The sequence below is a fragment of the Pocillopora damicornis genome, chromosome 7 (genome assembly GCF_964200805.1).
Source record: "Pocillopora damicornis chromosome 7, jaPocDami1.2, whole genome shotgun sequence".
Taxonomy (NCBI): Eukaryota; Metazoa; Cnidaria; class Anthozoa; order Scleractinia; family Pocilloporidae; genus Pocillopora; species Pocillopora damicornis.
In genome coordinates this window covers 8371081-8396018 of record NC_142676.1, presented here as the reverse complement: position 1 = coordinate 8396018, position 24938 = coordinate 8371081, and the positions used below count along the sequence as shown (strand labels likewise).

Here is a 24938-nt window from a genome sequence, read left to right as displayed (position 1 = left end):
AGCAGAGTTGATCTCCCTCGAACTAACGAGAGAGGTTCGAAGATTGAATCCGATATAACGGCAGAAATTGAGCCAGGGGAATGGAGGGAGGGTGTGTGTGAAGTGAAATGCGTCAGAGGAGACTAATTACAGGTGATGGTGGGTGTTGAAAGGTGGAGGGTGAAGGTGAAAAATGAGGGGAGATGAGTGTGCATGAGTAACAAAACTGGTATTCCTGTCACAAACCACTGTTTGATGTAAAAGGACCAACTATTTTCCCAATAACAAGGGCTAACTATAAGAGGAAAAAGACCAAAAATGGCAATTTGAATACATATTGCTGAAGAACAGCTTTATTATTATTATTAATGATCTATTATTTACTACTAATTGAAACTTTCCACATATAATAATCTACATTATCATGTAATTGATCCGAAAACTCTTAGACTAGCCATAAAATTATTTAATTTGTAAATCAAATAAATCAGTGATTATAATTGAATTGATTTTTAAAAGTGTTTTGCATACACTATCAGTATGTATGTATAGGAAACTGCATGGGACCTAGTAAAATTAATAATGGTAAACTCTACTCAGTCCTTTTGTAGGACTGAGTGGACTCCAGTTCAGACAGTAATCATAAAAATGTTTAACAAAATAGATGACCACAGGGCGAGAGTATAATTTGATAATTTCCAATATGATTACAGACAGAATTGGATGGCACAAAGTACTGTTACCAATTAATCTTAACCTTTAAAATCCCTTTCCTCCCCCCCCCCCCCAAAAAAAAATAATTAATTAAAAAAATAAGTCAGCTAATGCATCAATCACATTTGAGAAAATTGTAATGGTTATGATTGAGGATTTAATACCACATATGTTTTTAGAAGTTGCAGAAATTTCAGCTGTCTTTTTCCTTCAACAGAGACAATTATCCTAAGGTCAATGTTTTCTCTGAATCTGCTGTCAGTTGATACTCCCAACCCATACCAATGATAAAGTAAACTATAAATTGTTTCTTCACAGAGCTCTCAAGTTAATTGGCTAGTAGAGAGTTAGGGCTAACACTCAAAATGTCAGCTTTTAAACTCTCTGTAGTAGCCAATTTACATTTGTAATTAAGTTGATAATACTGATTAAAATTACTCTATGATAATCTTAGTTGAGTGAGGTGCAGTGGAATTTTGGCAACCAGTATTTTTTGATGTGAGCAAACTCACGCAACTGGCTCTATTTCCAGTGGTAACATGTTGTTTGATCTCTCTTGGCAAGATTTCAAGTTTGATGGCAATGCACAGCTCTTGCAATTCAGTTACCTTTGGAAACAATAAAAACTTCTCCATGACAATACAATTATTTTAAGGTCAAAACCCTGTCAGCAGATTATTACCCCACCTCACCCAACTGAAAATCATAATTATAGTGGGGTTCTACTATCGGCTGACCTACATAGCTACACATGGAGAATTAGACAACTTTCTAGTGAGCTCTCAGTGTTCCCTGAGGAAGAATCTACTAAAAAAAATAGTATGCATGAAATATATGGTCCAGCATTATATTACCACAAACCACTTTTTTAATTAGTTCAAGGCATGCTGAGCTGCCAACACTACTTAATTTTCCAGTCATGCAGAGACCATCACTATATCTCCTATCCTTACAACCCCTATCCTATCTCCATCAAGGGCAAACTGTACTCCAAAAAGAGGAGCTCTTCCCTGCCTAGGATCTCTGTCCTCAGGGAGCCTTATCCTGTTAAGAGACACATTGATTAAAGCAGTTACTTGCCATGATCCCCTCGTGATTTGTTATTTAACTTGTATCAATGTAATTTGATATTATCAATCAGGTAAACATAAATTGGCCACATTTTGAGCATTAGCCCTTCCTCCTTCATCCTTTGCTCTGATGAAGGGCTTAACACTCAAAACATTAGCTTTGATACTTTTTACAGTGGCCAATTTAAGTTATCAATTTGGTTCATAATACCAAACTACTTTGTTATACTCTCCCACAGTTTCTTTAGAAACTTACCCCCTTTATCAACTTGTACCCAGAACTGCTATCTACTTTTCATAGTCATGCTATCAAGCTGTGGCCAATGGCTTTTGACTGAAAACAATTTATCCAATATGAAATTGGCTTTTAAAAGAAGCCAATTGGTAAAACTAAAATAGAAAACTGATTTTCCTAAGATGAACTCACTGAGCTTTTCTTCTGATGCATCCAGAAGAAACTTTCTTCTAAATACAATAAAAAATTTTCTCTCAGCAAAAGAAATTTTGCTGACTCTCTAGCCATGGGTAACTGTTAAATAGCAGTCAACAAAGAAGAGGACAAGCAATACGTATCTTTATTAACAAGTAAGAAATTACCTTTGCAGAGTAGCTAAGGGTTCATTTCCTTCTTTTTCTCCTGTTGCAGGGTTTACAGTTGTCAATGAACATCTGGGAAAAAAAATCATTTTAAACATTTTAATATTTTAATCAAATCTCTAAGCTTTCAAAGTATGCCATTGATTAAAAGACTGGAAATTCTCAAACTGTAAAATCTGGATGTCAATGGATCCGGACTACTTCTTGGAAACATCACTCACTCACCTTCCACAGTTCTTCAAAAATCTGAATTCTACATCCCCTATCTTAATTATCTTTTTTGTCCACTTATCCTGTGGAAAGAAAAATAGAACATGGATCACCTTTTAATATATTTACTGTATTTATTTAAATAAGAGCCCAACCTTGGGTAAGTGCCCACCCTCTCAGTAGTAAAATCTTATGGGTGCCCAGCCTTGAATAAATGCCAAACTCCCTATCCCCCTATCCCCCAACTCTCTCACCCCCCCCTCCAAAAAAAACAAACAAAAAACAAAAAACAAAAAAAAAAGCTGAAGTGCATGAGAGACTGGGTTATGTGTCACAAGTTTGTTGTACATCTTAAAATTTTGTTATTACTCGTCCTTTCATTGCAAAATAATTTACCACTTGCTGAAAACGATGAGAATTTTATAAGCACCCAGCCTCCCATAAGCTCCCAACTTAAATAGGCACCCACTCTGGATCTCAAGCTCTATAGATTTAATAAGTGCTCAAGGCGCTACAGTGGTAGCATTAATTTCTTTCACAAGAAATATGAGATGGAACACAGACCTCATCGTATGCCTTCAAACCGTCAACCACAACATTTGGACGGAATCTTTCCATAGTAACTGGTGATGGAAGTACTCCATTCAAAGCTACAAGCGATTGTTCAGTTGTAATCATGAAGGGAGAAAAATTTCCAAATGATGCCTTGGTTAAGGAAAAAAGGAAGAGAAAACAAAATGAGGAATACATTGACAATTGAAACTTCTCACAACTCTTAAATTCCTTCATGTTTGCATAACATTCATTTGCTGATATGAATTATGAAAGAGGTAAAAGTTTTTACTTTCCTTTTGACAGTGATCCAATGCCATAACTGACTTCTTCTTAAGCATAATTTTATAATAGATATACATCAAACCCAAAGAATGTTATCATCTTAAGTCTTCTTGGCCCTGTGACCTTGAAAGTCTACTAATAAACTTTACTCTGACTGTTATTTAATATGTATCTTGAAGTGATGTGAAGTCTTGTTATTTCCCTTTCACACGAATAGGATAATCAGTGCAGCTGCAATTCAGTCCATCCTAGTTATTTCCCAAGTGTGCCCAAAAGTTTGCTGGAACTATTATTTGCCAATTTATACCCTTGGACAGAGAGAGGCCTTGCCAGAGTAACGTGTCCTCTTAATAAAGAGTAATATTAATACGGTAACTGGGCCAGGGCTTAAATCTCCCTCCCCCTCTTCCCCCACTGGCATTTGCCACTGGATGGGTCTTCAGTGAAAAAAAAGTAACAGGAGGATATGTTAAAAGAATTAATAGAAAATAGTCTGCTTGAGGCTGTAAAGATTAAATCAGAGTTTTCTGACTTATAGGACCACCTGATTTTAAACTAAGGGTGTAACATTACAAATAATGTTTAAATTACCTTGTCTCCTGGCAAAGCAACATCACCCCACTTTTCATCCTCACAGATTAACTTAGGCTGAGAGAGTTTATACAACTTGCATCCAGGTCTTTTCAAATAACTTGAGAACCATTCAGCAGCTTCATCTCCAACATACTGACCTCCTCCATAAACCCTATACACCCTGAAAAATTACAGAAATGTAAAAATTGGCTTGGATACTACCTGCACAGACACCACATTTGAGTCTTTTCTAACAGGTTAGTATATTTATCTGATCTGCCAACCTTTATGAACCTGGAATCTGCCGATAGAGTCAATATTGGAACACATCCCTATTCTCACCTAACCCCCACAATTCTAATTCTTGATTGCTCTATGCCAATCTCTTCCCAAAAAAGAAAATTAATTGTTTTCGTATCCAGTCCAAAAACAAACAAAGTCCCACCATCCTTGGACAAAGATGTATTTTTTGATAGGGATAACTTCAAATCTATTTTATTTTTAAATTACCTCGTCTCTAAATATCCATATTTACCTTAATTTACATGGTAAATTTCAAGAAAATTGTCAAGGTGATAGGAAGACTGGCTTTTGATCGAGGCAACATGCAGGTTATCCAGGAGATGAAGTATACATGACCATTAAAATTCTAATCTAAACTGGTATAGAAGAGACAGCATTTTGTAGTCTGCAAACACCTTTTGAAATTTCTTTGCCATTTTCCAGTCATGGAAACATGTTTTGCAAATTAAATATTGTTGACTCTCTTTCATAAGAATTGTTTTCCTTCTGCTTATATACAGAATGTTTGGTACTCTCAATTAGAATTTTACAACTGACACTTCTCTTGGACTACAGTTTCTAAGTCAAATTGAGATTAAGAGTGTTTATTTCTGCTAAGTATTAACTAGTAATGAAACTGTACAACTTAACTGCAAAGACTATCCTATTATCTATGTAAAAAGGAATGTTCAACTTAAACTAAAAACTGTGCATGCTAGATGACTCACCGTATCCTCTTGGACTCCTGTTGATTTTCTGGTAAGTCTATATTCAGCTTCAAGGTTTTCATTCCAGGGGCATCAAGACAAAGATATTTTCCACCTTCAAAATGGGGAACAACCAAAGCCAGCTTTGGATCTACCCGTTGAGAAATAAAAATATCATTCTCATCCAAAAGAATCCAACGCCTATAAAAAAAAATAATTGAATCAAATCAACATATGCAGCAGTCACAGTCATGTGACAAGAAACCATTACAGTTTGTAAATTGATGCTTTACTTAAGCTGCTTCCAAGAGTGCAAGGATATATCTTCAAAGCCTTGGGAGAATAGGGGCCTAGAGCTAGAGTAAATGGTCGAGAAAAAGTGGTTCACAAAAATATTATCATTGTAATGTGGCATAACTAGGAGTTTTCAAAAGGTGGTGGTGAGGGGGGGGGGGGGGGGGAGAGGTGGGGGAGGAGGGTCACAGCCATAAATCACTATCATGCACTTTTATAACATAGCTTCCCCCAATGCTCTGCCTTGGGTGAAGGAAGGCTGGTATTTGTGATGAGAAGGACTTCCAAATTGAGTATCTAGCTTGGGAGCATTGGAGAATATTTATCTTGTGCAGATTCTCTGGAGTCACGAATTTTCACCTGGATTAAGGGATTTGTACGTTGTTCACTTATAAGGGGAAAAAGAGTATTTGCTCAAAAAGGTAGATTATGGGCACCTCGGTTCCCCTTAAGCTAAGTCTCTGTTTTACGTAGTATGTCCCAAATGCCAGACAGATGCTTCTATATTTTTTTGGTCCCCCAGACTGAAGGATTAATTGAAACATCCCAATAATGTGCGCAGCCCAAGGATTTCATTTAGAAAAAATTGCGATGCAAATAGGCGAAAAACAGGATCAACCATGATAGTAATCCACTGAATTCGAATCAAATTGATACAGTCTTCTCCCCACTGAAATGTTCCATAAGAAAATTTGACACTGGAAATACGTGCCCTAAATCACGCAACCCAAACTAAAATCACGCGAAGACATAAAACACACGCAACCCAAACTAAATAACCTCGTTCTGGGCTTATGTCTCTTTCTTTCTGGTCCTTGTGAGCTGTTTCAGTGCTCATTTAGATGATTTTTGTGCACGCAGTTCCATTTCTTTGGCTTTTTTTCTTTGTATCGTAACTTTGGACACAAGCTAAGCCAGGCTTACCTATCATATTCCATTCCTTCTTTGAAGCACTTTGCATTATCCACGCGAATTCCTTTGCAAGATTTCACGGGATAAATGATCAGGCTAGAAACACGACCCACTTCTGTATAAGACCTCTCTCTTTTTTCCCGTTGCCACCACAATGCTGCAATACCCGCCAGGGCCACCACGGGCACAGAGATCAACAAATATTTTGAGAAAGCCGCCATATTTTCAACTTTCTGACCCTTTGGCTTAGTAACCAAGCGCACCTCTTCAAAACAATCATGGCGTCGGATTTGTCTCTGGAACCTGCAGAAAAGAAAGCCAGATTGAATCATATAAGTGAGGGATTACTTGGTAAGAACTCCAAAGTGAAATATCAGAAAAATATCACCTTCAATTTTACACTGATCAGTTTCTGTCCTCATCCATTGAAGAAAAGACGAAAGAAGGAGTAACATTTCCTCGACCTGTTCTGGCAAATGAGTACACGCGCGATTTTCAAACAGGTATGAAGCGGAACTGCTCTCGATTCTTTGCCTCATCTGCTTCGTTGACTAAATTCATGTATTTGGCAATTTTCAGTACAAGTTTACGCAGCTGATGTAACGGATAAAACACAAACATCGCAACTGATAAGGTAAAAATAAAAAATGAATTTAAAAAAAAACATACGAGTGCTAACTTTCTGCGCGGATTTTTCGATTTCTTGCGATTTTTCTCCATTATTTGATTTTGTTACGTTAATAGACAAAATTTTTATGTCTCAGAGATTTAAATGAAATATTGCCATTGAAGGAGTTAGGACATTTAAGACGAGTGCGATGCCACAAAGTCAACGACGGTAAGTTATGACTTTAATGAAGCAGCCGTGAAATTCCCACTCACTTTATAATATAAGTAGATTAAGATTTCAAATTGAATTAGATCTTTATGACTCAAAATGTTTCCTACGTTCATAGAAAGTATAGAAGGAGCCATTTTTTGAAAAACGGCCATATCTTTCCATGTGTGAATTGCATTAACATACACAAAAGGGATCTCTATGATAAATTTCCATGTAATAGTATGTGATCTCCCATATGGTCTAGCGGTTAGGATTCCTGGCTTTCACCCAGGCGGCCCGGGTTCGACTCCCGGTATGGGAATGCTAAATTTTTTTCATTTCGCATGACTTTTTTTAAATATGTATTTCTTCTATTTCACCAATTCTTTTAAATTCTTTTTTCGAAATTTTATTATGAAAATAACGTTTTCTTATCAACCTTTTTTCAAATTTCAGAATCACTTCTACAAATAATCTTATTTGTAAGGAATGAGGTAGCAGCAGACTATTCATTTACTCAACTTATACAACAAAACAAGACAGCGGCAAATTTTCTTGGAGAGCCCTTTGTGGCTGATGTGGCAAAACATCCACCTTTGACTAGAGAGCAGTTTAACCAAGCATCTCTCCTTTGGCCTGTCAATTTTCATGAAGACAAATAGTAAGTTATTAATTAATATTTGGTTATTTAAAATCATGGAATGGCCTGATGTGTTAGCTGTGTTATGTACATTCAGAAACCCCTATTCTATTCCTCATTCATCAGATAAAAATATAAGAATATTTTGTGGCAAATTTTTTCTGTATTTTAGAGTAGTACATTATTAAACTTTTGAGTTTATTGTCTGGATTTTTAAAGTTACATATGATTTGAGATCAAGCAGGCTCGTAAACCATGCATGTGTTAAGTAACCCTTTGACCACTAAAAATGACTAGCATATTATGCCAGGGTGTAAAGGGTTAAATTTCCTGTGAGAGTTGTTTTGCTGGTAAACCAAGACCAGGCATCCTTCATTGTTCAGAGAAACAATTAAGATTTTAGATGGGCAATTACTATGCCCTTTTGGAGACCCGATGCATTTGTCTTCTATTTATGGTTTGATATAAACGCAGTGAATTTCTGGGCACCTTAGATGCTGTTAATAAGATCCTATAATTCAGTGCACAGCTGTGGCCTGCTAAAATATATCTCTATGTAAACTGCATTTAGTGTTGATCTTCTTCATTTACTTTGAAAATGTTATTTAGTGTTTCAAGAGCATTAAAAGGGGAATTATTTAACAAAGATGAAGTGGCATTGATTGAAAAGTTCATGAGAATGGCAATAGTGGAAACACAGAATATGACATCCAGAAAGGTAAGATTAAAAGAGAACATGAGTCATTTTCATAACCAGTGATACATCAGTATCTCAGGTGAGGATCAAAGTGTTTGTTTATTTACCCATCTAAACAACTTTGACATTCAACAACTTTGAGATGTTAATCCAGAAGTTGTGTTGGAGTGGCTGCTTTGATTTTGCAGATAGCCTCTTCTTTGTTATCATAGTGTTGAGACTAGGAGAGACATGACTGATGTAAATTTTAGATATTGGCTCCTGATCACATCACCTTTTTTATCTAGTCATTCTGGAAGTACTTTTAGTGCTCATGGGTTTTGTGAGTTTCTCAGAAATCCTGTAATAGTGGCTAGTGTCAGAATGTCATTGTATAAACTTTCTTTTTTATTATCCTCATACAAACAAGCTAACATAAATCTCTGAATCTTTTATTAACAGTTTCCTATTGGAGCTGTGATTGTTGATCCACAGAAGAACCAGCCTATAGCTGTGTGTCATGACTTAAGATGTGCTGGACACCCACTCCAACATGCTGTCATGGTTTGCCTGGATCTAGTGGCACACAGTCAGTCATCAGGTGCTTGGAAACTTGACTGCCAAGAGGTAAATGAAACATGGACATTGAAAGAAAAAGGATCACAATTACAGCAAAGAACTTGCTGCTTTTGTTCTAAAAATGATTCTAAAGACTGCAGCTCAATGGAAACAGGTTCAGTGGGTGAGAGATTTATTCATTATGGTGAGCTGTGCAACTCGCTGAAAAATGCTGACAACAAATGCAAGTCATTGCCTTATCTATGTACTGGATATGATCTTTATGTTACGAGGGAACCTTGTGCTATGTAAGTATATGACATTTTTTAGAGATATTCAACTTAAATAAAGACATGCAAATCCTAAGAGAGAACCCAGAGCTTGTCTTTGTACCTCACTTTTGTCAGATTCATTATCAGCTTTAATATATATATATATATAAATATATATGTATATATATATTAAAGAGAAAAAAAAATTTATACAAAGCAACCTCTTTCAGGTGTAAATGTACCTATGCACTCCATATTTCAAAACTCTCTTGTCAACTTTGTGAAAATTTATTTGCCCAAAAATTGTGAATTATTTTACCCTGACTCCCATGAGTGACCAAGACACAGTTTCTCCCAACAATGTCAAAACAATATAAAGCATACAAGTGATGAGAATGAAGAAAAATATAAATTAGGGGATTATTAGTTGATTCAATGCCCAATCATCTCACTTAACTTTACAAGAATTATAAGGTAGACAGATAAAAGATCTTGGGCATGAATTGAACAGGTAAAACTTAAATGTTTCTGTCTCTATTTTGTTACATGACCCACAGTTTGTTAGAATCTTATTTGTCTATTCCTTTCCAAGGTGTGCAATGGCATTGGTGCACTCAAGAATCAGACGGGTTTTCTATGGTTGTAGTGACAATAAAACTGGTGCTCTAGGCAGCAGATATAAGATTCACACTCAAACTGGACTTAACCATCATTATGAGGTGTTCTGTGGAGTGCTGGAGGATGAGTGTAGAGCTTTATTTGAGAGAACTCCTTCTTAGCAAATCAGTCGCATGCAAGTGACAGAAGCTGTGACACCCCAGGACTCCTTAGAGTCATGTCCCACGCTTTGCTGAGTTTTAACTTAGTTGAGTTTTATTGAGTTTTAATGGTTAAAAGTTTTTGTTAATTGAGAAGATGAAAGTTATCACTTAAGTGATTTTGTCTGCTACTGGAACAAAAACTTGGTCTTAAGATAAAAATTTAAAATTTTGCCATACATTTGTCAACACAAAAAATTGTTCTTTTCTTTTTTTTTTCTTTATTTTTTTTCTTTGTCTCCAAAAACAAAAAAAATTGGTTGGAATTTCTTTTTGAATGATAACATATCAAAATGAAAAATTCCAAATTCATGAAAGCAAAGTGAAATTATCAAGCAGAAGGGACATTCATGCATTCATGTGATGTTTAATTGTCAAAACTGTACTAAAATTTCATTTTGTCCGGTATTCATACTATTGAAAAGTGTCTTAATCTTTTTCATCTTAAAAATTGCCTTCTGTGGGTAGTGCCCATGTAAAAAAAAAAAAAAAGCAGTTATAGGAGAAGAAGGAAAGAAAAGCCTACGCTGCTCAGACATCTTTCTACTACACAAATAGAGTACTTAGCCTATATTCGCAGCTTTAATTACTTTCGAGTATGAATTATTAATTGTGTCAATATCGGACAAAAGCCATTGAGGGAACTGGCAATAATGTGACGTCATACATTCCGAGTCTCTACTGCATTACACGGTAGGTTATCGGGCCGTTAAAGATAATTTACCCGGTTCAAAGTTCTTTATCGTCTTGTAAACGATTCGGGAGATATTGTAAAGAATCTCAGTCACTCGAGGAACTTGTGAGGTATTGTTAAGTGCCATTTTGTGGTGAAACATTTTTATATTTTCAACGAAAATATGTACAAGAACTACGGACACTACGTGTTGGCCATTTCAGCGGCAATTACAGTTCTGATTTCTCTGTGGACTTCGCACACGAACGCTGTTCCTTTGAATGGAACCAATAATACAGGGAATTTTTCATCTGTGAACACCACATCTAGAAATAATAATTCTTCGCTGCAAAATTCAACAGCTGCTAACTCGACGACTACGTGTAATGCCACAATTTCCAACTGCACGACGCAGAATTCTACTTTGCAGGGCAACGGAACTGTGGTCTATGTCCAAGTTAATTTGACAAATGTATGCGAGTCAAATAGAACTCAGCGTCTCTTACCATGCAACGGGACAGCGTTAAATCTCACAAAACACTGTGAGATTGCTAAAACTGGTAATTTATCGCTTGTTTGCAGAAATGGAAGTGTCATAAATAGTTCCTTTATCGCTGATCTGGTTTCTAATGCAACAAAATCTTCCATCACATCAAACAACACAACTAATTCTGGAAATCGCACTATCGAAAATATAACATCCTCGATTAACGCCACTACAGCGACGCCATCGATTCAAACTCCAAATGGGACTTTAACAAATGGATCGCTAGTTAATGGCACCTCTTCGCAAAACGCCACAGAAGGGAATGTCACCACAACTTCAAGCTCGATCTCTGTTAACGCTTCCGCTAATGCTACCGTTGCTGCACCAACTACAACAAATTTGGAGGGTGTAATCTCAAACGCAACGGAATCTCCGACAACTAAGGCACAAGAAGGCAACGAAATATCGAGTACAGCAACTCAGCAATCGGCAACTACGGTAACTAAAGCGGAAGAGACAACTACCGAAAAATCAACTACTCCAAGTACCACAGCGAAGGAGACAACTACCGAAAAATCAACTACTCCAAGCACTACAGCGAAAGAGACAACTACCGAAAAATCGACTACTCCAAGTACTACAGCCGAGGAGACAACGACCGAGAGATCGGCAGCATCTATCACCACTCAGGAAGCCTCGTCTCCTCCAAGCGCTAAGGAAACTACCACAAAAGAAAGCACAACTCAGACCACCACAACCAAGGAAACAGTGAAAACAGTCCAGACTACTACGACAACACAAGAATCCTTGCAAAGAACAACTTCTTCGAAAGATGATCAACAGCATTCGTGTAAGTTTTTAATTTCCTTTTTTTAATTCAGAGGTTGTTAAATGAGAAAACGTTTCAGGAACACCAGATCTTTCAAAATTGACGACAACAGGAGAATTACCTAAAATAACGACTGTCAAATATGATGGTTAAAAGTTATGTTAATTTGTATGACAGCTTTGCAGACACCTGCAACTCATTTTACATTTAAGTCCGGGTTTATGCAGTACATTTCCAATGGAAATCTACAGTAGAAGCAAACAATTTTCGTTGTGATATTGAGTTGCACTGCATTTTCTACAGAATGCAGATATCAATGATATTAGTGTCAATATCAGTAAAAAATAGTCAAGTGGAGGAGTAGGAAGATAGCAAAATGTGGTTTTGGAGACGTTTTTAGCCTTTGGTCTCTCGGAGGTTTACTTAAGTTGTGATAACCACACAAACACTAACAAGGTATAAAAGTTGAATTCATTGCAAATAAGCACTGCATGCAGGAATACGTATGTTAAATTTCCACCCTTGAGTGAAAAACTGTGCATATTGCTACTAAAATGTTAGCCCTAACAGAAGGGTTGTAGCAATTCACAAGAAGTCTGATTCACTAAATATGCGGCCAAAGTTTTTTGGTTGCTACCACAACAGCATGTCCATGTAATTGGTATGAATTAATTTTTTTAAGCAATGTTAGCTGTCCAAATACATTTAAACTAAACCAATTAAAAGGGAAGAAATTCAAACAGATATAACTTGTAAGAATGATTGTAATGGTGGAGATGATAATAAATAATAGAAATGACAACAATAACAATAGTATTTATAATATTTGTAATGGTAATATTCACAAGAGCAGTTGAAATAATGAACTTAGTTGTTTTGTAAATAGCTTATCAATGTACAGTAATAGCAGGTAAGTTAGTGTTAACAACTGAGGTGAAAACATAAATGAAAACGTAAAGGGTTAAAAAAGCTGAAGTTTCAACATTTCAAGATGAAGGGCTAACACTTGAAACGTCAGCTATATAACACTAAATTACCTGCTTTACTCTCCCATTGACACAGCACCACAGTTTCTTTAGAAACTTACCCCCTTTATTTAATGTACAGTAATGTCAATTATGGTAATAAAATGTTGATAGTTTGTTCAGTATTTTAGTCAGTCCTTTATAGAACTAATTTGATCACTTTTATACTTTAACATGAGTCAGTTGCATTAACGAGAGTGCATGTACTATGTTTCTGCAATTATATTTTGGCACAGACTCAGTGGTGACGTTTCAATACAGTTGTCATCTGCCTTTTTTAATGTTGCTTATTACTTCATTCCCTCTAATTTGTTTTTTCTTAATCATTGATAAAATGTTATTTTCTCTTTCAGTGCCATCTCCTTTGGATGATGAAAAGGTATTTTCAGTGATAATTTCTATGTGATATTCAGTATTTATTGTAGTTGAATAATTAATTACCTTAGCCAATATTAATAGGAGTTGTTGTATTCTTCCCTGGTGAAAATATTTCAAGGATCTTTAAAGATCCTTAAAGATCTTCATGAGGACCTTTGAGGATCCTGTTGAGGATCTTCACGAGGATCTTTGGAGAATCTTCTAAGATCCTAAAAATTCTTGTTAAGATCTTCAAGGATCTTTCATTTTCTTGCCAAGATCTTCAAGGATCTTTCATTTTCTTGCCAAGATCCTTAAGGATCTTTCATTTTCTTGCCAAGATCCTTAAGGATCTTTCATTTTCTTGCCAAGATCTTCAAGGATCTTTCACTTTCTTGCCAAGATCCTTAAGGATCTTTCATTTTCTTGCCAAGATCCTTAAGGATCTTTCATTTTCTTGCCAAGATCCTTAAGGATCTTTCATTTTCTTGCCAAGATCCTTAAGGATCTTTCATTTTCTTGCCAAGATCTTCAAGGATCTTTCACTTTCTTGCCAAGATCCTTAAGGATCTTTCATTTTCTTGCCAAGATCCTTAAGGATCTTTCATTTTCTTGCCAAGATCCTTAAGGATCTTTCATTTTCTTGCCAAGATCTTCAAGGATCTTTCACTTTCTTGCCAAGATCCTTAAGGATCTTTCATTTTCTTGCCAAGATCCTTAAGGATCTTTCATTTTCTTGCCAAGATTTTCAAGGATCTTTCACTTTCTTGCCAAGATCCTTAAGGATCTTTCATTTTCTTGCCAAGATCCTTAAGGATCTTTCATTTTCTTGCCAAGATTTTCAAGGATCTTTCACTTTCTTGCCAAGATCCTTAAGGATCTTTCATTTTCTTGCCAAGATCCTTAAGGATCTTTCATTTTCTTGCCAAGATCCTTAAGGATCTTTCATTTTCTTGCCAAGATCTTCAAGGATCTTTCACTTTCTTGCCAAGATCCTTAAGGATCTTTCATTTTCTTGCCAAGATCCTTAAGGATCTTTCATTTTCTTGCCAAGATCCTTAAGGATCTTTCATTTTCTTGCCAAGATCTTCAAGGATCTTTCACTTTCTTGCCAAGATCTTCAAGGATCTTTGAAGATCTTGTCAAGATCTTCAAGGATATTTGAAGATCTTGGCAAGATCTTTAAGGATCTTTTATTTTCTTGCCACAACCTTCAAGGATCTTTCATTTTCCTGTTAAGATCCTTGAAGATCTTGTCTGGATCTTCAAAGATCTTGACAAGAACTTTGAAGATCCTCAAATGATCTTTGAAAATTCTTTGAGGATCTTCCAAATTCTTGTCAAGATCTTTAAGGATCTTTCATTTTCTTGCTAAGATCTTCAAGGATCTTTTATTTTCCTGCCAAGAGCCTTAAAGATCTTGTCTGGATCTTCAAAGATCTTTACAAGAATTTTGAAGATCCTTAAAAGATCTTTGAAAAGTATTTAAGGATCTTTCAAATTCTTGCTAAGATCTTCAAGGACCTCTCATTTTCTTGCCAAGATCTTCAAGGATCTTTTATTTTCCTGCCAACATCCTTAACAATCTTGTTGAATTTTCAAAGATCATGTCAAACAATTTGAAGATCCCTAAAGATCTTAGCAAAAATGTTAAAGATCCTTCCAATTTTGACAAGAAAATTAGCAGAAACTGAAAGATAGTTTATGGGGTGAAGCATGAACTAAACTGCCGAAGATGTTAACTATTTAAGAATGGATGTGGAGGTTTGATATGTAAACTTGGTGTAGACAACAAGGGTGACAATAGGTTCATGGCCAAAACAAACCTCAGAGTAAGTTAAAATAAAATACTGAACCAAACATCAAAAACTGAAGAAAGAACTTTTTTTATTACTTGATGAGAATTACTTATCCTCTTTTAACACAACTTTTATCTGCTACTTTGTAATGGGATGGCACAGATTTTAAACCTTACATTAGCAGAGGGTCCAGCTTCATGTGTTTTTAAAGTTGCATGAGACCTGCAAAAGAGCAAATAAATTCAGCTGATGATCAGCCTTCTGATAAACACTCTAAAAGGCTATTAGTCTTTTTAGTATATAAACATTGCCCTAAGTCCAATCTCTTCTCACTAAATCATGTCAGTAGTAGTCCTGCTCAGGGTATAACCTTCTTCTAATGGCCTGGCATTTGGAGCAAAATCTGGTAATCTGTTAAAATAGGCCATACCACTGTAAGTCTATGGAAATGACTCTAAGCTGAAGAAATTATATTTACCTTTGAAGAGATTCAAACTGGCGATTTGCCAAAACTGCCCTTTCCAGCTTCTCTTGTTCCTCGCTTAATGTACCTCCAATACCTTTATTGATGAGACAAGACTCTTTATTTCTTTTCCATACAGAGCTCATTCAATTTAAATCCCATAATTGTTGAATAACTGAAATTGCATGCCCTCCCTCTCCCTATAAGTCATGAGTCTGCATGTTCTTGACCACTAATTTCCCTCATAATAAGCCATTTTGCCATTTATTTCATGTTGTATTCAAAATTTGCAAAAAAGGAAGGCAAGCAAGTGTACTGCTGCATTTAAAATTGCACCAAGGAAACATTGATCTGTGTTATATTTAAGTAAACAACACTGCTTACTCCCCTTTTACAAAAGGCTCTCCTTGGGGCTGAAAACTTAATGTTAATTAAGCACTTGTCTTTAGGAAAGTGACTTTGGAATTAATGCATATCAGTAAAAAACTTCTCTCTCAAGAAAAATTGGAAACTAGCCTGGGTTAAGAGATATTGGTGATACCTTTAAAATTTCCATCTGTGTTACCTTTGCAGTGATATAAAATTTATCATGGGGTAATTGCATAAGACTTGATGCAAATTAAATACCTTTAGTTTTTTTTGCTGTTACTTCCTTCCCTATTCCTTCATTTTTCCTCTTTCCTTTCACCAAACCTGTATGAAGTACATGAAGGTGCTCACAATTAATTTCCATTGATATTGTAACCTCTTTAAAAAATGAATGACATCGTTAATATTCTGTTTCATTCCATTCAGCTGGTCATAATAACGATCTTATCATGTACCTTCACTACTTGAACTTCCTGGAGTTGATGCGCTCTCACTTGTGAAGGAGAGGTCCAGGACTTCCTTCTCGCAATCATCCTTACTCCCTGACAATGACAATAAGTAATATGATCTACGTTATTTCAAAGGAGAAAGACAACTGCAAATGCAAAATCTAATGGACAATAATAAAATGGCTCATCCAACTTTCCTTTGTCTTTCTTATAAAAAATCAGTGGCTCCTTGGAGCTACCTTATGGTATGGTTGTTTGATTCCCTAAATTGATGGAAATCTATTTCCAAAAGGCTCTTATTTCAACAGTCGTACAACAGTAAAACGTGTAGTAACATAAATTTTTGTAAGTACACATGCATGATAAGCCTACGTACCACATAATACAAGTTTGGCTGGGAAATACTGTGCATCTTTCCCCTTCCCCCACAACACATTTACAGTTTGATTGTAAGTGTAGTGTGTTTCTCTAATCTGTGATGTCTCCACCACAGAATACATGTCTTCGTCCTCAAAGAGGACTAGGGCAAAGTCCTCATCATCCCCTGTAGAAAGAAGTACAATCCTCATGAATAGGTGGTAGTTTACCAAATCAAAAATACAAAAAAAGTTAAGTTCCTATTATCTCTGACCAAAGGCAACGACAACGCTGAAAAAAATTATAAGAGCTGTAATTTTGCAAATGAATTAGCTGAGATTGTCCATCATTTTTTCTTTAAACACTTCCATCAATGATTAAACCAAGCAATTTTTTCTCTCTTTTCAATTTAAAATGGAAAGTCACCAGACAGAACTGTTTACTGATGCGAGGGTTTGTTCATCTGTTAGCTGTTAAGGTGCGATAATGTCTTGCTTTTGTTGACGTTACTTGAAAGTATTTTTTCTAAACTCATGGGAATTTTATGTGGATTTCATACATCGAAGTTCTTCCCTTTCTTTTTCAATAACGGTAGAAATGCCTTAACAGGACTACTAATGCGGGAAGAAAAAATTTTTCGTTCAGATTTTAGGTTAGTACGAAGCTTTTCATTTCCCAAAATATTTAGTTACAGTGCAGCTCAAAGATAAGGGGACCAAAAGATATGCATTAAATTCATCTGGAACTAGTCTACGACAAGACACAGATTTAAGTCTTAACAGACGAACCATACGCATCTAACAGTAGACGCGTCTGCCTAGATAGTATGTACGAGGTAGCCGATTGTTTTCTCCATTATGGAATGGTCACTGTTCCATTTATTGGGCATTGTATTTGCGGTAAAAACTGTTCGTTAAACTGCACCAAACATCCTTCGATGGTCTTGTGTTTCTCAAGCCATGTTTGTTAATATTCACCGCTGTGTTTTTGTTAACTATACCCAGTTTTAGCTCGCCAAAAACTTCAAAAAAAGTCATCAAGTTTTGCTATCCAAATAACGCAATACCGTTGGGCGCATCATACTTTTAGGAGAGAAAATGCCTAACATTCCGAGACAATTTTCTCACTTTGTTGTGACACTTCATTCAAGTCATTCCAACTCATTTTACCGTGGCTCCTTTTCCACGCCGCATGCTTAAAATAAAAACAAAAAAACCCTTCCCTCGTAGAAACTCATTCAATGACACACTCCTTACTTCGTTAAATTTATCGTTATTAGGCCGCCCAAACAATCTGTTAAACCACTCCGCACAATGAAACAAATCAATAGGCACTTGGAATTCTTTACAAAATCTATCATTCCCACACCGCCATGGAATCATTCTGAAACTTAACATTTAAGTTTATCGTAGCATAAAAGAGATTTCGATTGAAACCTACCACATTCCTGCCTAACTCTTTTAATCTGGAGTCTTTCGCTCATAGTCGTCATTGTCACTTGAGTAATGATTAGCCAAACCACAAGTCCGTCCTTCAATGCTAGTTGCTCGACTGATTATACATTGACTAGTCTTGCAGGATAAACACGTGCCCGCATTACTTTATGAAATATCTTTAACGTGATTGGTCGAGCACCCGTCATTAAGAAAGAATTAATGAGTTCACACTCGATGATTGAAACCATGCCTTAGATCGGAATTTTCATTTTTCGTCATGTAAGTTCAATACAGAAAAGAAACTTCTCCCGGAAAATTATACCGAAGTTCGTTGTGACATTCCAACTCATTTCACCTTGGCCCCTTCTCCGAGCTGCATGCTTAAAATAAATCCAAAACAAAAAAACCTTCCCTCGTAGAAACTCTTATTCAAAGACACATTCCTCAAGTCGTTAAATTTATCGTGTAAAGGCCGCCAAAACAGTTTGTTTAACCACTCTGCACAATGAAACAAATCAATAGGCACTTGGAATTCTTTACAAAAACAAACAATCTCACACCGCCGTATAGTCGTTCTGTAACTTAAAATTAAAGCTTCTCGTAGCATAAAAGAAGTTTCGATCGAAACTTACCACATTCCTGCCTAACTCTTTTAATCTGGAGCCTTTCACTCATGGTCGTCATTGTCACTTGGGTAAATATTGACCACACAACAAAACCGCCGTTGAATTCGCGTTGCTCGACTGATCGTACTATGAGTCAAACGTGGTTTATTAATCTCACAGGAAAACACGTGCCCGCGTTACTTAATGAAACATCTGTGACGTGATTGGTCAAGCACCCGTCAATTAGAAAGAACGAAGAGTTCACACTCAATGATTGAAACCATGTCTTAGATCGGAATTTTTATTTTTCGTCATGTAAGTTCAATACAGAAAAGAAACTTCTCTCGGAAAACGAAAGCGAAGATCGGCTACAAGAGCCAAGCGATTCAAGTAAAAGGCTATGAGTAGTGAAAGCTGCAGTTCAAGTGACCGAGAGCAAAGCTCTTGTAAAAAACTAAAGCTTCGAAGAAATGTTAAAAAAACCCAGGGGTTTAGTTCTCTTTCTAGCAAAAATGACAGCTCCAACTCAAGCGATCGAGATGAAAATTTTCCCAAAAAAAGAAATCGACGAAGAGCTAGAATAACCCAGCGTTCTAACTTGAGCGAACAAGAAAGCTCCAACTCAAGCGTCCGAGGAGAAATTTTTCCAAAAAAACGCACTCGACGAAGAGCTGGAATAGCCCAGCGTTCTAATTTGAGCGAACAAGAAAGCTCCAAGTCAAGTGACCGAGGAGAAATTTTTCAAAAAAGACGCACTCGACGAAGAGCTGGAATAGCCCAGCGTTCTAACTTGAGCGAACACGACAGCTCCAACTCCAGCGACCATGAAATCTTGGGAGTTAAAGGGTTAAATCTTTGAAGATTCCATCAACTACTTTGAATGATCCTTAGACAAATATCTTATTTCAAACCAGACTTAAAATACTCTTTCTCTGATCTTTGCCCCAAAGATCTAGCTTTGGATCATTGCAAAGAAAAGTAAAAATTCCTTTAAATATATTAATCAATTCATTGAAACTACTGCAAAGGTATTTATAAAATCTTAAATACATGGTTTTAAGATGCTTGAGGGCCCCTATTAAATTACTTGAAAAGCCTAATTCATAATACAGAGATTAAGTAGAGATCTTGACAAGGATCCACTTGCATTCCACATAAAATTCTAAAAGGATCCTTGCAAAGATCTATACAAGATCTGGAAATGGGTCTTTTAAAGATCTTTGGAAGAACCTTTTATAATTCCTTGAGGATCCTGAGGGATCATAATGAACAGATCTTGCAATGACCTTGACTAGGATCCTTGTGAGGTCCAGATCAAATTCTTAAGGATATTTGGAAAGATCTTAACAGGATCCTTGAAAGGATCTTTTGAAGGTCTTTGAAAGATCCTCATTAAATCCTTGAGGATCTTGAAGGATCCTTGAAAAGATCCTGTAAAGATCTTGACTAAGATCCTTTTAAGATCCTGCTCAAATCCGCAAGGATCCTTGCAAAGATCTTAATAGGATCCTTAAAAGGATCTTTTGAAGGTCTTTGAAAGATCCTCATTAAATCCTTGAGGATCTTGAAGGATCCTTGAAAAGATCCTGTAAAGATCTTGACTAAGATCCTTTTAAGATCCTGCTCAAATCCTCAAGGATCCTTGCAAAGATCTTAATAAGATCCTTAAAAGGATCTTTTGAAGATCTTTGAAAGGTCCTCATTAAATCCTTGAGGATCTTGAAGGATCCTTGAAAAGATCCTGCGAAGATCTTGACTAGGATCCTTGTAAGATCCTGATTAAATCCTTAAGGATCCTTGAAAAGATCTTGACAAGATCCTTGAAAGGATCTTTTAAAGATCTTTAAAAGATCCTCATTAAATCCTTGAGGATCTTGAAGGATCCTTGAAAAGATCCTGTAAAGATCTTGACTAAGATCCTTTTAAGATCCTGCTCAAATCCTCAAGGATCCTTGCAAAGATCTTAATAAGATCCTTAAAAGGATCTTTTGAAGATCTTTGAAAGGTCCTCATTAAATCCTTGAGGATCTTGAAGGATCCTTGAAAAGATCCTGCGAAGATCTTGACTAGGATCCTTGTAAGATCCTGATTAAATCCTTAAGGATCCTTGAAAAGATCTTGACAAGATCCTTGAAAGGATCTTTTAAAGATCTTTGAAAGATCCTCATTAAATCCTTGAGGATCTTGAAGGATCCTTGAAAAGAACTTTATGAGGATCCTTATGAGGATCCTTGTAATATCCTTTGAGGATCTTTATAAAATCCTTGAGGATCTTAACAAGTAATTTTGCTCACAAAGATCTTTAAAGATCTTTGAAGATCTTTAACAGATCCTTTAAAGATCCTTTAAAGATCCTTGTCTTTAAGGATCTTTGGCAGGTCTTTGACAATCCTTGAAGATCCTCAAAGATCCTGTGAGGTTTTTCACCAGGGTTTTCATCTTAAGCTAGCTTGACATAATTTCTTAAGTAGCTTCTTAAATTCACTAATCATTTTCAATAATTTCTTTACAGAGTGTGCAATTTTTCTATGTTAATGTGCTCACCCCAATTGGTGCAGGAGCCTGTGCAGCACTGCTCATTGCATTCCTGGTTGTGCTGTGCAGATGTTGCCGTCGACGAAAGCTTAAAAAAGTGCACTACTTTGGAAAGGTAATTCATTTCCAAACTTAAGTTTTTAATGGGTTTCAAAGTGTTAAATGGTTATGTCCATAGCTCCTTCTGGAGCAAAGACCATCAATGATCTCCCTTCTCCACCCTGTCCTGTCCTGGGCTAGCTTTTCAAAGTTGGTTGAGGTGTGGCCATAATGTTTCATCTTAGCCTGAACATTTTTCTGCAAGGTGTCTTTAGAGCATTTCAACATGGAATCCTTCATTCCTTGTCAATTGTGTGGTGTTTTCTCAGGAAGCTGTTTTAAATTAGTGCTGTCTTGAATTAATGATTGGTTGAGAGGTGCCTGTAACCTGTGATTGACTATCCTCTGATTCAGAGAAGGGAAGAAGCTGTGAAATATTTTTCAAAGCATTTTGAGCTCACTTTGAAAGTTAGAGTACTGGCACAGCATTACTGTCTTAAAATAGAGTTGGCTGAATGTGGAATCCCAGAGTTTGTCTGTGAGTTTAGAGGAACTTTCCTCCTAGAGAGTGTCTGTAATAGGTAAAGAAAACATAACCAGTTGTGGCTGTTTTGTGGGACTTTAAATAGTAGAAAACACTTACACCTGAATTATTTTAGAGTGTTTATGGTATAAATGATTTATTATTGTGGAGATTAAGCATGCAAGCTGTTACCATCTCAAATTAATCTGTCTCTTTGGGTATGGTTTAGTTTATCATTTCCAGAAAGGAGAATCAAGAATTTGTGTAAGGTGAAACATTTGTGTAAATGTACCTCAAGTGTCTTTTTCATTATATGTCTTTGCAGGCTCCAGGACATGTTAACATGGATGAGTTGAATTTGCTTTCACATTCCAGTGATGAAGAGTGATTAAGTTCCTCTTGGGTCCTTCTCCATAATTTACCTATTTTCAGAAAATCCACCTTCACTAAAATCTAGAGCAGATCAAAGTCCAGCTTGACTGTACAATTTTATAATGGCTACACTGGATGTAAATTTTTTTCCACTACAATTCTTTTGGAAAGAAGTTTTAGTGATGCAGAGTTTTTGACAAACTGGAAGCTTTCTCAGTCCATCAAAGTTTACCCAGGGTTGTCAAGGTTATGCATTAAATTATATGCATGGAAATCTCAGGAGGTTAATAAAGTGGAAGTCAGTGATTCTTGCCAGCCTTTATGAACAGGAACAGTTTGGTTAAGACTAAAGAATCTTTTAAGCTAACTTATTGCTTGTTAACAGAAGCACAATAGCATATACCAAGAATTCTGGCTAATATTCCATGATGTGTTTGGTACAAGAGAACACTTGTTATTGAGCTAGTACGTTTTTATACTGCAGTGAGTGAACAATAATTGTCAATCAACCACCACCTATGAAAATAGATTTTGTAAGTAAAATGGCTTTGAAATAATTGAACCGTTTAAGCTCTCTTTTGCAACATTTATTTGATTTAACAGCAATTTAAATCAAAATGATGATGATGAGGAAGGTTTTGATGCAGTGTTCCAGTTTTCACAATATGATTCATCAGTATTTATACATGTATAACAATTTTATTCTTGTTGATTGACCCATATTTAACTGTAAAATAAACATTTGAAATAATAAAATTACAATGGAATAATCTTGATTAAAGTGTTGATCAACCTGCAAATTCTTAAAGGGGGTAAGTTTCTAAAGAAACTGTAGTGGTGTGTCTGTAGGAGAGCATAGCAGGTAATTTAGTGTTAACGACTGAGTTGAAAACGTAAATTGGCCACCGTAACGGGGAAGCGTTAGCCCTTCGTTAGAGCACGAGTCATGCTTAGCTAGTTCCAGGCCTTCAGTCAGTAAAAATTATGTTTATGAAGAGTTAAGGGTTGAAGCTGTTCCTCAAGTTAGTCCCGGAATAAAGGTTTCAGTTTTACGTTTTAATTCTGTATCAGCCCAACAAATGTTTTGTGTTGAACCAAGGCACAATGGCGACATAGCGAGATCTGATATCTTGTTGACTTTATGTGTAAAGCTTTAATTTATACGAGACAATTTGGTTTTGTTTACTGAATTGATAATGTTCGAGCGTAGCTCTTGATCAGAGCTTTCGCTCTGACAAAGGGCTAACGATCAAAATATCAGCTATGGATGGTCTTTACAGTTACAAATTTAGATTATTAACTCAGTTGAATGAACCAACACCCCACCGACGCAAAACCCTAGTATCCCTGGAAACCTACCCACTTTATGTCTTTATACGACTCCGTTGAACTGGTAATATCTCGCTTTATTAATTGGCCGTGAAAATGCGAAACTAGTGGATGTAACGTTCCGGTTGCCAAAAGCACTGCTCTCGATAAGCCCATCGCCTTCTTCACCGTTTTACTCGTTTCTATCAAAATATATAGACCAAAGACAAAACAATCAGGGTCTTAGTTGAATATGTGGGCATGCATGCATGCAAAAATAGTTCGAAAAGATAAACATAAAAGTGATTTGAATTTATTAAATCGCAGTATCACTGCTCACAAGTCGGCCGTCCAACTATTTTTCATCAGAAAGACAGCTATATTGTGAGCAGATCTTCAAAGTCCATGATAATTTCTTCACAGGACACTGCACAGTGAATAAAATTAAAAATAATCTTAAACTTGGAACTTGTCTATTGGATGTCGCTCAGTGCGAGCAAGAAAATACGAGTTGTGTTTGACGATGATAACTTACAATAACGTGGCAAAATCATCATAATCAGTAATTCAGAGGCTGAGCAACACAGAAAATATTTTCCAAAGTCAATTAATTCTTAAGATGCGCTTGCTGTTTGCAGTTTATTTCATCGCAAGTGTCCTTGCGCCGTTCGCTGTTTTAAGCGACGCCAGACAACAGTCATGTACCGCTAATCACTGCGGTGAGATCACCAAAGCCATCAGGACGCTTGAAACGAAAGTGAACAATCTTATTACAACGGTAAAGGACGCTTTGCCTTCAAAGCCTTAAGTTCCTTTTTGATGATATTTTGGGATACGGCGTTTAATGTTTTCATGATTGAAGTGTTCTCAACACGCTCAGATCTTAAAATGGCGGTCTTATTTTTCTCATAGCCGGTCCCTTCTCCTCTTGCAAGGAACAGTACCACATAGGAAGGTAAGTACAGAGCAATCTGTTTTAATTGTGAGATTCCAAATCACTTGCTTGATGCGTATACACGTGCCATTTTGGTAGATATAAGGACCGCGTACAGGCTAACTCAATTTCTTTTACTTCTTCTTTTTACATAAGATCGAGACGAAGCCAAGTATACCCCAGGGGTGGATCCAGGGTAGTTTACCTGATTTCCGGAACTCACTCAAATTTTTTCCGACCTAGTTAAATGTTGATAAAAGTACTTTTGGAAAACACTCTAATTTCCCTTTGGAAACTACTGATACTTTTGTGGAAATCACTAAACGTCTTCCAGAAATAAACCATCTTCCTGTTTTACAGTTATTTATTAAAGAAAATACGTTTAGAATGACTAATTTCGTTATAATTGCGGTCATGAG

The 24938-nt window shown here is 36.3% G+C and overlaps 4 protein-coding genes and 1 non-coding gene across 6 annotated transcripts; 3 read left to right on the top strand and 2 right to left on the bottom strand.

The window, feature by feature from the left end:
• Positions 1 to 310: 310 nt before the first annotated feature.
• On the bottom strand, positions 311 to 6473 carry LOC113682631 (mitochondrial amidoxime reducing component 2). Its single transcript, XM_089212967.1, has 7 exons — positions 6188 to 6473; positions 4991 to 5170; positions 3999 to 4161; positions 3135 to 3275; positions 2586 to 2653; positions 2361 to 2432; positions 311 to 1737 (listed from the first exon to the last, which is right to left on the bottom strand). Exons 1-7 carry the CDS (start codon positions 6394 to 6396, stop codon positions 1611 to 1613), a joined length of 960 nt encoding a protein of 319 aa, XP_089069093.1. The 5' UTR covers positions 6397 to 6473; the 3' UTR covers positions 311 to 1610.
• On the top strand, positions 6416 to 10138 carry LOC113682657 (tRNA-specific adenosine-34 deaminase regulatory subunit adat3). Its single transcript, XM_089212949.1, has 8 exons — positions 6416 to 6526; positions 6607 to 6678; positions 6755 to 6809; positions 6940 to 7013; positions 7452 to 7656; positions 8245 to 8353; positions 8774 to 9177; positions 9734 to 10138. The coding sequence occupies exons 1-8, from the start codon at positions 6454 to 6456 to the stop codon at positions 9918 to 9920; spliced, it is 1179 nt and encodes a 392-aa protein (XP_089069075.1). The 5' UTR covers positions 6416 to 6453; the 3' UTR covers positions 9921 to 10138.
• On the top strand, positions 7246 to 7317 carry Trnae-uuc (transfer RNA glutamic acid (anticodon UUC)). The gene has a single exon. It is a non-coding gene; the product is annotated as a tRNA-Glu (tRNA).
• Positions 9734 to 23033, top strand: LOC113682649 (uncharacterized). The gene is made up of 4 exons (XM_027199814.2): positions 9734 to 11969; positions 13327 to 13352; positions 21321 to 21458; positions 22231 to 23033. The coding sequence occupies exons 1-4, from the start codon at positions 10817 to 10819 to the stop codon at positions 22291 to 22293; spliced, it is 1380 nt and encodes a 459-aa protein (XP_027055615.2). The 5' UTR covers positions 9734 to 10816; the 3' UTR covers positions 22294 to 23033.
• On the bottom strand, positions 15193 to 19321 carry LOC149042386 (uncharacterized). 2 transcript variants are annotated; one of them, XM_089213013.1, is made up of 6 exons: positions 18836 to 19321; positions 16787 to 16954; positions 16417 to 16503; positions 16220 to 16285; positions 15608 to 15689; positions 15193 to 15351 (listed from the first exon to the last, which is right to left on the bottom strand). In XM_089213013.1, exons 1-6 carry the CDS (start codon positions 18885 to 18887, stop codon positions 15261 to 15263), a joined length of 546 nt encoding a protein of 181 aa, XP_089069139.1. In that variant the 5' UTR covers positions 18888 to 19321; the 3' UTR covers positions 15193 to 15260. The 2 variants fall into 2 exon arrangements, with proteins under 2 accessions (XP_089069139.1, XP_089069138.1); XM_089213012.1 differs by lacking the exon at positions 18836 to 19321 and adding an exon at positions 18208 to 18335.
• Positions 23034 to 24938: the final 1905 nt, after the last annotated feature.

Coding starts and splice junctions, on each gene's coding strand:
- LOC113682631 (XM_089212967.1), bottom strand. CDS start 6,396: ATGGCGGCTTTCTCAAAATATTTGTTGATCTCTGTGCCCGTGGTGGCC. Junction 4,162..4,990: donor CAGGAGTCCAAGAGGATACG/GTGAGTCATCTA, acceptor GTAATTTTTCAG/GGTGTATAGGGTTTATGGAG. Junction 2,433..2,585: donor TTTTTGAAGAACTGTGGAAG/GTGAGTGAGTGA, acceptor TTTTTTTCCCAG/ATGTTCATTGACAACTGTAA.
- LOC113682657 (XM_089212949.1), top strand. CDS start 6,454: ATGGCGTCGGATTTGTCTCTGGAACCTGCAGAAAAGAAAGCCAGATTG. Junction 6,810..6,939: donor CAAACATCGCAACTGATAAG/GTAAAAATAAAA, acceptor TTTATGTCTCAG/AGATTTAAATGAAATATTGC. Junction 7,014..7,451: donor ATGCCACAAAGTCAACGACG/GTAAGTTATGAC, acceptor TTCAAATTTCAG/AATCACTTCTACAAATAATC.
- LOC113682649 (XM_027199814.2), top strand. CDS start 10,817: ATGTACAAGAACTACGGACACTACGTGTTGGCCATTTCAGCGGCAATT. Junction 13,353..21,320: donor CTCCTTTGGATGATGAAAAG/GTATTTTCAGTG, acceptor ATTTCTTTACAG/AGTGTGCAATTTTTCTATGT. Junction 21,459..22,230: donor AAGTGCACTACTTTGGAAAG/GTAATTCATTTC, acceptor ATGTCTTTGCAG/GCTCCAGGACATGTTAACAT.
- LOC149042386 (XM_089213013.1), bottom strand. CDS start 18,887: ATGACGACCATGAGTGAAAGGCTCCAGATTAAAAGAGTTAGGCAGGAA. Junction 16,955..18,835: donor AAGAGTTAGGCAGGAATGTG/GTAAGTTTCGAT, acceptor TTCTTTCTACAG/GGGATGATGAGGACTTTGCC. Junction 15,690..16,219: donor AACAGCAAAAAAAACTAAAG/GTATTTAATTTG, acceptor TCATCAATAAAG/GTATTGGAGGTACATTAAGC.